General features: G+C 49.9%; 1 protein-coding gene across 1 annotated transcript in view; it reads left to right on the top strand.

The window, feature by feature from the left end:
* FHAD1 (forkhead associated phosphopeptide binding domain 1) overlaps positions 1–10,769 on the top strand; it is a 129,681-nt gene extending 118,912 nt beyond the window's left edge. Inside the window, exons 32-33 of the mRNA XM_064589895.1 lie at positions 3,208–3,288; positions 10,542–10,769. Coding sequence (XP_064445965.1) covers positions 3,208–3,288; positions 10,542–10,658 — 198 coding nt within the window. The 3' untranslated portion in view covers positions 10,659–10,769. The remainder of the gene's footprint in view (positions 1–3,207; positions 3,289–10,541) is intronic.
* The last annotated feature ends 1,421 nt before the right edge of the window (positions 10,770–12,190 follow it).

Below are 12,190 nucleotides of genomic sequence, written 5' to 3'. Positions count from 1 at the left end.
ATAGGCACCGGGCTCCGATCGGGGTTACTAATGCCTTGGCAGCTCAGCCTGGTAGCTATGATGACCCCCCTTTTACAGATGAGGAAACTGAGCCTCAGAAAGTTAAGAGACTTGCCCAAGTTCACACCGTAGCTGGTAAGCAGAATCTAGACCTGGCCCCGGGACCACTGACCCTAGTTCCTGTGTTCTATGCTGGCCTCGCCCCATTCTTCTCCTTGTAAATGTTAGTTTTCCTGGCTCGGGCTGTGTATTTGTGCATGCATGCTCGCATGTGTATAAGTGTAAAGAAGTGCATGCGCGTATGCGCTGTATGTGTGTTTCTGTGTGTATATTTATATATCTGTTTGCATGTGTGTGTGTGTGTGTGTGTATGTGTTGCCTGAATAAGCTCTAAGGAGGTCAAGCCATAGAAGGCTATAGAAGGGTCCCCTCCTCCCCAACTAGGAGACGCTGGTCAGATAAGTTCCTTGCAGGAAGCTGCCCTCCTCCATCCTGCAAACCTTCCAGACAACAGGCTCCCCAGCTTGTAGCCCTAGAAATGAAAGCAGCCACCCTGCTCTGAGGGAGCCCCAGATGCGGGGTTTCTAGCATCCATGGCTCTGAATTAAACATCACAGGCTTCAGGCAAAGGACGATTTCCCTTTATACCAGCAAAGTCAGGGAGAGCTGGGCCAGTGACAGAGCTCTGACTTTTCCTTTGATGTGCCCTCTGGAGAGCTCACCCCTCCCTCAGGTGCCCCCCCACCCCGCCCTAGGACTTGGCAGGCTAGCCCCCGAAGCAGAAACACCAGACCACAGAATGGGACAGCAAAGGGCCCCAAAAAGGCCATTGTCATGTGCTGGCTAAAAATATAAGAAAACCTGAGGATTTACATAATCAGGCTCTACATGCATTATTCATGAGCTGCCTCATTCATACACAATGCAAGGGCCGTGCCAGCCTGTTGGGCACCAGACAGCCTTCTGTGCAGGAGGATCTAAAATGGCCAAGTTGACCCTGCGTCTGTGTCCCCAGAAGAGTGGGAGCTGGGAATGTTCAAATTCCGGGAAGTCACAATTTAGGGAAAGATTATGAAAAACCACAGCCACAATCACAGCAGTGCTGACGTTACTGAGCCCTTCCCGAGTGGCAGGCACCTGCTCCACACTGCACGCGCTTCATCTCTCCATCAACCCTGCAAGGAATGCTGGCACCCGGCCGCCCATTCAGAGAGGCTGACAGAGGGCAGAGGCACCCGGCTGCCCAGCAGCAGAAACGGGAATACCCCCCGCCCCGCCCCAGGCCTGCTGCCCTCCCTGACTCCAGTCCACTTCTCCACACCTGTTGCTCTCTGCACCTCCCTTTCTAGGAGGCCGCCCCCCCACCCCCATCCTCCACTCACCATCCTTCCTGGGGTTTTCATTCCAGGGCTTGGGTTTGCATTTAAGGTTTGTTATTCATATGTTGTGGGAAATTCCTGTTTGTCGGGAAATAAAAACCCATCAATTGTAAAGTTTTGCTGGATTCTAAAGGGAACTTGTATACATCTGTCTTGGCCGCAGTTCCTTCCAAGGAATATATTCGTTCTTTCAATGGAAGCTCAAGGAAAATAGAATTCCTTTTTGTTTCAAGTTTTGCGCCTAATATTTTCATAAGGAGCCTTAATGTTTCCAGTCTCATGTATCAAAGTTCACCCATTCATAGAGAAGGAGTGGTTAAACCACTAGTTAATGAAATTACTCCCCTTGAGCTTCCCAACCAGTACCCTCCTCAAAAAAAAAAAAAAAAGATGTAGTTTTTAGTTTGAATGTTTGAACATCTCTTCACCAAGCAGAACTTCCTGGAATCATACTTCCACACTCATACCTTTGGCTGTGACAATGAGACTGGATACAAAATGCGGGGAAAAGTTCAGGGCTGGGCATTCACAGAGAACCTTGCGGTTATCAGCTCTGAACTTAGGAATGCGGGGGGGGGGGGGGGGGGGGCGCTGGTGCTCCCTCCCTGTGACAGAGGGACAATGACCGTGGCCCAGGCTGTGCTCAGGCTCATCCAGTTCCCCCATCCCTAGATAAGGCAGCTGTGTCTCTCAGAGTTCAGAGGCGGCCTCTGGAGTCAAAGAAAGAGGGTTAAAGCCCCACTTCTGGCCCGGGGTGACCCCGAGTAAAGTGGGTCATGCCTTGTATCTCAGAGTCCTGGACAATCACCACCAAAAATGATAACGGGGGGGACCCGAGAGGGTTAAATGACATGATGCCGACAGAGCCTGGTGCCTGGCGAGCATGGTTAGTCTGGGGGAGAGAAAGGACAACTTTTGGACGGGTGGGGCGAGGCCTGCGTCTCTTCCAGAGAGCTCCCTGCCCGCTGACACAGACGGCCGACCCCAGGCCGCTTTCCCGGGCCGCCTGGAGCCAGCGGCTTTTTTGTGAAGCTCTCCTTTATAGTTGGGTGAATACAGCTCGGGCTACGGCCAACAAGAGCTCAGATACTTTTTGTGAATGGGTTAAAGCTGTTATTTTCACTATGACATTTTTAAGTGCACAGAAGCTGCCATTTGCAAGCGCGCACTCCCCTTCCTGGCCCTTTCTTAGCGTGAGAAAGGCTCGAGTCTGGCTGGGGAGAGCCCCTCAGTTCTCCTGCCAATCAACCCCCCAGCCAATCAAAGCCTGGCCCAGGGGCGTGGCCACAACGTTGCCAGGTGGTGTCGGCGGGGAGCGGGGCTGGACCGTCCCGGCGCTTAATGAGCTCAGATCCGTCGTCTGGAAGGTGAGAGTTAAGGCGGCACCTCCCTCAGTGCGTTCGCTTCCAGGAGAGCACGGATACGAGCTCTTTCGCACCCAGAACTACTCAGTACAAGCGCCCATACGTACATCACCGATATCATCACTATCTTATTTAAATCACGATTTTCCAAAATTTTCTTGGGCCCAAGCTTTCGCGAGATCCAGGTTTCCTCGGTGCCACTTGCGTGATTTTGACCAAGACCTAGAAATCAGTCGGTGTTGCGTAGGATGGGAACGGGTGGGCGGTACTCTGGCCCACGCAAGCATGATGATGAGGGCGCTATAGCGGGTGGAAAGAGGATGACGACCCTTTCCGCCCTTCATCCTCTGCCCACCAATTCCAGCGTGCCCCAGTGGCTCCCAGAAACCTCGGAGGTGTGTCCCAGAACAAAACAGGACAGGTCACACTAAACGCTCTCTTGCTCCCCTAATATTTTCACTCAGGAACGTTTAGAGGATCGCCAACAGAGAAATGCAAAAGAATCAACACCTTGCAACTGTTCCTTCAAAGAGAAAGAGAGGCAGGTATGGAGAGGTCTTCTGATCTCGCAGCCAGGCACAAGATAGATACAGTAGATTCAAAGGGTAGAACCTGGTGGGGTATAGAAGCCAGCTTGTGCCCAGCCAGGAATACCCACACACCTCCACCTCCACCCCATTCCCTCCCCCCCACACCCCAGCCCCTGCCCGTCCCTTGCCTGCAGTCTGAGCAAATGAACCTAAGAGACAGGCAAGCATCCAACCCACTATCCGGAGGTAAAGCCCCAGGGGGCAGGCAAGTGTAGTTTTGGCTGAACAACCACCCTAGGCACTGAGTGATCTGGGGACTTGGAGACAGGTCCTAAGAAAAGAAGAGAGGAGTGGGAGCCCCAGGAACCCCTGCCCTAAGAGTGAAATAAGTGGGTACAAGAAGGGGAGGAAAGTGGGCACAATATGGAGCCAGGAGTGAGGAGGAAGGTGCCAACTCTAATGACCTTCTTACCTGCCAAGGGGGAAACCACACTTGACTGGGCTTTCTGGCAGACAGTGGGATCTGGAAAACCCAGAGCTCACAGTGTCCAGGAGATACAATGGATACAATGCTCGGAAGCGTTCTGAGAATAGGGACAGTACTGGATTTTCCACTAGAGAGGACACTGTGTGATATAATGAATAACATCTCTAAGAAGAACAGCGTAGTGTTGGCTGGGCCATGTCTGAGGACAGCTCTTGAGACAGGCTGGTGTCATTACAGCCCAGGGAGTTCAGGAAAGTTCAGGAAAAGCAGGTGTGCGGGGGCCAGGATCTGTGCCTTTCAGTGTTCAGCCGTCCACTGATTGGATTTAATCCAAGGTATTTTGGAGCAATGCTCAAACTGGGGTTCCCTGGAGCCCTTGGGTGCCATGGAAGAGTGTGACTCTCAACATTCCCCCTTACGCGCCCCCCCACACACACACACATAGACCTTGTTTCCCCAGGAAAAGTTCTCCTTTATCTGTTTCATATTCCAAGTTCCTCATGGGGTTTTGCTTAAATCTGCTGGGGGAGAGGGGGGAGGAAGGGAGGTTGCTGGTTTAAAAAGTCCTGCTTTGCAATTATCTAGGAGTTTGGTTGGTGACTGTCTTCTAAGCTTAGCTCCTCTCAGCTGAGCCTGTGATAAAGGTTGAGAGGCTGCAGGCCCAAGGCCTTCTCAGTGAAAAATGCCCAGAGGGCAATTCAGTTAAATACAGGCGCCTCAGCCTTCATAGACAGTTGCTGTAAGGGCACGTTGGCACCCTTCTGCAGGAATGGAAGAGACAAATGCCCATGCCCTCTCCAAAAGATGGCGAGCTGGGGCCTCCCTGCTCACTCCCTCCATGACTTTTGTGAATACCCAATAAAGTTACCAGAGCTAAGGATAAGCAAAACAAAACAGGATGCCCAGTTAAATTTCAATTTCAGATAAGCAACAAATAGTTATTCAGTATAAGTATGTCCCAAATATTGCATGAGACATACTTAGACTAAAAACATTTATTTCTTTCCACTCTGGAAGTCAAATTTCACGGGGCATCCTGTATTTCATCTGGCAACCCCACCAACAACTCTTTACTGAGCACCAGCTGGAAGCCAAGAGGGCAGGCTCTGAAGAACATGTCACAAAATGGCAGCCCAGCATTTCATTTGGCTCATGGGTTTTCTTTGGGGGGGGGGGGTCTTTTTTTAAGTAACATTTCCAAATAGGGCACTTCCACAAAATACGCTGGATTTCCAGCTTCTCTGTGCAACTTGGAAGATCATCTGGGGCTTCTAGGCCCATAGTCCCACAACCACCATCTTCTAGGCCCCTTAGAAAAGCACTGGGCTTGTGGGTTTGCCGCCTTCCCCACCCAGCTCACTCCACCCACTGCTTTTACTTCCCCAGCCCCTGTAGGCGTCTGGCTAGCACCTCCCGCAGAGGCTCGGGACTCTCTGAGAGACACCCTCTTCCCGACACCCCTGCACCATCCCCTGCTAGAGTGTCAGTCTGTGAGAGAGGCCCTAGCCTGCTCTCACTGTCATGTGCCCAGCGTGCCTAGGACATGCTCTTTTTTCAGCGAACTGTCCCAAGGTGCAGGGTCTTGAGGAGACCAGGATCAGCAACAGTCATCAACCCCCAGGGGAAGGGCAAGCTCCAGATTTGCCACGATGCTGGCTCCCAAGCAGGTGCCTGCCATCCCTGACAGGGAAGTCAACCACTGTGGCTTCGTCATTCCCGGGGCTGTTGGGATGCTGGGTAGAAACCCACGTCTTCATCCTCTTCCATTGATCTGGGAGGCTCTGCTTCCACCCAAAGCTGATTTGTCCCCCAAGAGGGCTGCAATAATCCTCCAGGGACCCTTGCTTGACAAGGCTCCTCCTCTCAGATTCCTCTGGAATCTGGAGCAGAGATCCCTAAGGAGCTCGGCAGGACAGTATAGCAGCGCCTGGAAACCGGGCCCCCTTCTGCAGAAGCACATCCTCACCGTGCCCCCCCCCCCATCCCTAGGAAAGCCCAACATTTCATCCAAATGGGCAACATCTGAAAGTGGAGGGGGGAAAAAAACACTTTTCTCTGATGCAAAAGGGAAAGAAAAACATAAGCTAAATGTTGTCAATATTCCTTCTGTATTCAAGAGACGAATGTTTGTAGAGACGGTGAAGAACAAGATGCAGAATTCAAGTCCCCAGGTGAGCTAGAAGGAGAAAGAAAACAGTAGGACGTCAGCAGGAAACCCAGGTTGACAATAATACCCCCTCTGTTATGGACTGAGCATTTAGTACGTGCCAGGCACAGAGCTATGCCCTCGACAGGCATTATATCTCATTCAGTCTTCACAACAACACTAGGGCTACGTATTGTTTTAATCCTCCATTAGCAGAGGAGGTGTCTGAAGTTCAGAGACTTTACGTTATTTGTCTAGAGCCGTACAGCTAAATAAGAGAGCTGGAACTTGTTGCAGATCTGGACACCCACCCAGGTGAACCCTGCCTCTCCCCTCCTTTAGGTAATCAACCTCCAGATACTAAACCTGATACATTTCGGATGCGTTTTCTCTTGAATTACAAGGAAGCATCCTCTAGAACACTCTTTTTTAAGAGTTGGGAACCAAGATTCCGAAATTTTAAACATGTTGAAACACTGCCATTCACAATTCAGCCCTAGAACTGGAATTGACCCAACCACATTCCCACTTTGCAGAAAGTAGAGGTGAGCTCTCAGGAAGCATGAAAGCTAAACACGTTGCAGTGAAATGAGAAACAGGAGCGATATTCGAGTTTGATAAAAGGCCACAATAATTCCGAGACAACAAAATTATCATTCAAAAAAACAAAGATATTCTAGGTAAGGGACATGTTGGGAAAATAGAAGCCTCTTCTCAACCCACACCCTTTTTCTAATTCTGGAAGGTGGTTACTACCCAGAGCAGGATGTGAAGAGGAAAGAGTGTCCTCTGAGACCTTCGCCAGCCTGCCAGGTGGGAATGAGGGGGAGGTTTGTCACTTACCCATATATCGGGTTGAGCCAGGAGCAGGCAGGAACCGCTCTGCAGGGCGGGATTGTCTGAGGACCACCTGGGAATGTGAGATAACAGAGGAGATGCCAGGATGGGCCCTAGATGTTGTAGGCACCTTGTGCTTCTCTGAGCTGTGGAGCTCCCCGGAATTTCAGGCCGCCTCTGGGCATCACAGAATGTTGCAGATGGTGGTCCGGCTAAGAGCAAAGCATGAGCTTGCCATTCTCCCAACCCCCGAGCCCGAGCTTAGAGGTTTGGTGTCTAGGACCCCCTCAGTACAGAAAGGTCTTCATGGTCCTTACGAAGTGCGGCTTGGGCGTCCCCTTTCTCTACAATGTGCCTTGAGTCCTTAGAGGGAAGGAGTCGCCGTGAGCACTGTGAAAAAAACAGGACATGTAAAATCTGCTTTTGACTCTTGCCCTCTCATAAAGAGTCTCCATCCCTAGCAAGCCTCAGAAATGGTGCCTCCTCCCTCTTTGAGGGCCTCTGGGTTTTTGTTTTCTGTCCTTCCTAATGCCATTCAGTGATTGTATATTGATTTCTATTGCAGCTAAAAGGCATTTATAGTTGTTTGGGAGTTGTGTGCTAAGGAGGAACATCTTCTAGTTAACAAGTATTTACTGACGACCTAGTCTAGGCCACAGGCCACCCTCAGCAGGGGGGATGGAGGGGTGGACAAAAAGGTACTGTCCTGGCAGCCCTCATTCATTCCAGGAATAGTTACTGAGAACCTACAACATCGCAGGTACTGTCCAGGCGTTGGGGTTCAATCAGGAATTCTCAGTGGGGACAGGACCACACCTGAGAGGGGGAAAATTATTTTTGTAATTTATAAAGCACACACATATCTGTCATATTAAAATTTCATGGGGGCGGGAGCAACTAAGAAATGGGAGTCTGAGGAGGCTCCTTAGTGCAGAACAATAATGAGAACAAGGGGGAGCAACTCAGGCTTAAAGGAGAGACACACGAAATCCCCTGCCTTTCTAGCTTCCATTCTTGGACATTTTTTTTTTCCAGTAAATACAGTAATGATTCAATAATTACCTTGCACACAATGCTTTGGGAACAAAGGCCAGTTGCCTGAGTTCAGGAGCAGATTTCACAAGGACTCACTCAGTCCAAGGGCCAGGAGAGGCCTCCCCAGGAGGAGCGACGTAAACAGCCCTGAGACTGGGTGGGAGCAGAAGGGACTTTCTGGAGCTTGCAGTCCCCTCAAGCAGCCACTCCAGTGTGTGCTGAGTTCATTTCCCCCTGGGTGTCGCCATTTAATGGCCCAGCTTCTATCCCTGACCTTTCTTTTTTTTTTTAAGATTTTATTTATTTATTTGAGGAGAGAAAGTGAACGAGAGAGAGAGAGAGAGAGAGAGCGCGCGCACGAGTGGGGGGGAGGGGCAGAGGGAGAGGGAGAAGCAGACTCCCTCCTGAGCAGGGAGCGCGATGCAGGACTGAGTCCCAGGACCCTGGGATCACGACCTGAGCTGAAGGCAGATGCTTAACCAACTGAGCCACCCAGGCGCCCCTATCCCCAACCTTTCATTTCAAGGGTGAGGCGTGTGGTTCCCAGACAGAGAAGCCTAAGGCGTGGTGCTCAGCTGTGGTCCCTGTTCCGTAAGGATGCTGCAAGACTTCCCAGCCCTTCCCTCCACCTGCCCTAGTGTCCTCCTCTTCCCAGGTCATCCCTCTGCCTTCTGCTACCCCCCAACCTTGCCACTCCAAAAGTGGAGCAAAGCTTGCTTGCTCTGAGGCGCTTCCTACCCCAAGCTCCTGGCTGACCTAGGGGTTGACCTCTCTCTCCCTCCCTCCTCCTCTCTCTCTATAATTATATAGAGATGCTGGGACAAGGAACTCTTTATTTTTAACCAAATCCCTGGCTCCGACCCTGATGGCCAACTTCACAATGGGTCAGGGCACTGGAATTTGGGAACCATCCACAGCCAGCAATTTTATGGAAAATCAAAGAAGAGGGGATATAAAGGAAAGGTGGTTTGGGGGAGATTTTTTGACATTTGCTGTCTGTTTTCATTTTCACTGGGCATTCCGACCCAGATTTACTTGGTAGGCTCGTGTAGAGAAGCTAGCCCTTCTCACCCTGAAATGATTTTGGATGCAGTCTCAAATCACCTTCAAGACCCCCTGTCAGCCACTGGCACAGACCTCCTAAGTGAAAAGAGCTCAAGAGATGGTCCTCGCAGTCCCTGCCTTTAAAATCCACCCAGAGGGACGCCTGGGTGGCTCAATCGGTTAAGCGTCTGCCTTGGGTTCAGGTCGTGATCCCAGGGTCCTGGAATCGAGTCCCGCATTGGGCTCCTTGGTCAGTAGGGAGCCTGCTTCTCCCTCTGCCTGCCGCTCCCCCTACTTGTATTCCCACCCCCTCTCTCTCTCTGACAAATAAATAAAATCTTAAAGAAAATAAAATAAAATCCACCCAGAATCTTCTCCTGGCCCATGAGGAAGTCAGGATGGATATTCTGGTCCCTATTTGACAGATGAGGAAACCGAGAGTCATGCAGTAAGTGGCCAAGCTCAAACCTGACGACCCATCAGCCCTCTCCAACCCCCCCACCCCACCCCCAGGAGTATGCGACCTTGTGACTGGAGTCAAACACTTGCAGGAAGTAGGGCTGGATTTGGAGCCTGTTGGAAAGAAACATGCAAGTTAGGATCCCATGTACAGTATGTGCAGAAGAGTGTGAGAGGGAGATGCTCGGGTGGCAACTAAGGGAAACCTGCTCAGAAACAGGAAGGGGTGTGTTTATAGGGGGTACAGGAATCCATGTGTCATGAGAACAAAGGGCTGAAAGAGGCTTCCGCCTCTAAAGAGAACTGGTAAGCCCCAGGTCCCAGGCATCAGCTCCCTCACACACACACACACACACACACACACACACACACGCGCGTGCGCTCATATACCATATTCCTTCTCTGGGTCTCCCTGTACCAGCTCATCTCTTCTCTCTCCAGTTATCCCACTGCAAGAGATGACCTCACCATCCCGCCGTTTAAAGGACCAGCCCAGGGAACGAGTAGCATCTCAGAGCCCATAACCCCAAATCCTGGGCACGATCATATGCAAAGCACAGCCCATGCCAAGTGTCCAATCAACTGTGACCAGGGACAGGGTCACACTTGGGGCGGCTGGGAGGAGGAGGGGCGGTGCGTGGAAAAGGCCTAGACCCTAGACGGAAGACACACACAGCTCAGTTAGAGCTTTCAAGGAGAAAGAAACTCCATCACAATGACTATGCCCAGCATAAGAAGCTCCGAGTTTCAAAAGCACAAAAATGGGGCGCCTGGGTGGCTCAGTCGGTTAAGCGACTGCCTTCGGCTCAGGTCATGATCCTGGAGTCCCAGGATCGAGTCCCACATCGGGCTCCCTGCTCAGCGGGGAGTCTACTTCTCCCTCTGACCCTCCCCCCTCTCATGCTCTCTCTATCTCATTCTCTCTCTCAAATAAATAAATAAATAAATCTTTTAAAAAAAAAAAAGGCACAAAAATGTAAAAAGGACTGTTATTTGTGTATCTGGAAGCATGTATACCACAACAGTCATAATGCTTGCCTTTGGGTAGCGGGATAATTGTGGATCATTTTAGCTTCTTCTTACACATCCCTCTCTCTTTCTCTCCCTCCCTCCTCCTCTCTCTCTATAATTATATATATATATAATTTTTTTTACAACAAACATTTTATTTTGAGTAAAAAAAAATCATTTGAGTGGAACATTTTGGGATCTTGCCACAATTACAGAGTTTGTGCGTTTGTTTTTTCTTGCTCATTGAAGGTTGGATCCAGAAAAGCCGCCCCAAAGATGGACCAAGAAAGGGAGACGCTGAAGAAAGACACATCCAGCAAATCCAGCCAGAGCCTTCTGTTTTCTAAGCCTGGTGACAGGAGCTAGAAATGTCATACCGTCGGGCCTTGCGTGATCCTCCGTGAGTCACGTGGGTGACTCTTGTGTGTCAAAATACTAAGACGCTTTTATAGGACTTTAAAGGTTGTTACCCTAGTATGTTGCTTCCTAGACTGGTGTTTGCACAATGCTGCATTATGGAGCATGCAGGGATGGAGGTTCTTTTTAGAATTACTTACAGATGTATACATACAAAGGATGTAAGTTTCAAGCCCAGGCTCCTAGGCTTGGTAGATACAATTACGTGGCGCCACATCTGAGCTGTGGCATACCCACACATCCACCTCCGTGGAACTGCAAGAAACCCACCACTGGCAAAACGCAAGATGTGTACTGGGGCTACAGGACAGAATGGCAACCTCGGGGCTGAGGCCGAGGCCATGGTAGAGCACATTTATATCTAAGTTTATTATAATAAATTTAGCATGCCTAGTCGTCTTATCGCTTCCGTCATAATGACTGACATTTATGTGGCACGCTGCAGTTTTCAAAATGCTTCTCACCTAATCCTTCCCCAAACCCTGGGAAGTAAGTAGTATTCTGATCCCCATTTTACAGATGAAAAAGATAGGGCCCAAAGAGGTTAAATTGCCTGTCTAAAATCATGCAGCTACTAAATTCAAAAGTTGGGTCCAGAACCCAGTTTCTGACTCCCATCCCATCCTGCCCATTCGGCTGCTTGAGGGGTTCAGGCGCCAGCCTCCTGAGGAGGACAGACCCTAGTACCTGGTCCCGGAAGAGCACACACTGCCCAGGTGGACACACCCCTTTATCACCGTGTTTGTAGAGACCCTCATTCTTCTTGCTCCCATGTTCTGCCCTCTCCTCGTCCATCTGTCCCCTTGCCTTTCTGGTGTGGCCAGGACCGCCGAACAAAATAAGAGGAAGAGCCAGAAGTCATGAATATCGTTTCCTTTTTATTTTTAAAAAGCCACAATAAAAATATTTTGCTATCTTAAAACCAAATGGATTCTTTATACTGATTAAAACTAGAAGGAGGGGCGCCTGGGTGGCTCAGTCGTTAAGCGGCTGCCTTCGGCTCAGGTCATGATCCCAGGGTCCTGGGGATCACCAGGACCCCGCATCGGGCTCCCTGCTCAGCTCCCTGTTTCTCCCTCTCCCACTCCCCCTGCTTGTGTTCCCTCTCTCACTGTGTCTCTCTTGGTCAAATAAATAAATTTAAAAGAAAAAAAATCTTTAAAACTAGAAGGAAATAGGAAAAGTTCTTGGTGTGATATTCCATTGAAGGTATATTTTACACAGGGCTAGGATCTAAAGTCAGTGAGAAAAGTGAGCACTACCTGACCTTAAAAATACTCTTGAAAACCCTGGAAAATGTCCATAAAGAACATCATGGTATTACCTATACTGTATCATATCCCCAAAGTCCAAAACAGCAAGTTTTTCTCCAGCATCAGAAAAGATCACTTAGTTAGGCAGCTGTTCAGGTAGCTGGCTCATGTTTAGAAGCCAAATCGTGTGCAAAAAGATGTTTTTTGTTGGTCGAACATGTCTATTTG

This window comes from Mirounga angustirostris, unplaced genomic scaffold (assembly GCF_029215605.1).
Source record: "Mirounga angustirostris isolate CCGP_5_RB_7025 unplaced genomic scaffold, mMirAng1.0.hap1 SCAF_4, whole genome shotgun sequence".
Lineage (NCBI taxonomy): Eukaryota > Metazoa > Chordata > Mammalia > Carnivora > Phocidae > Mirounga > Mirounga angustirostris.
The sequence above is the reverse complement of the archived record's forward strand: the minus strand, read 5'-3'. Positions and strand labels throughout refer to the sequence as shown.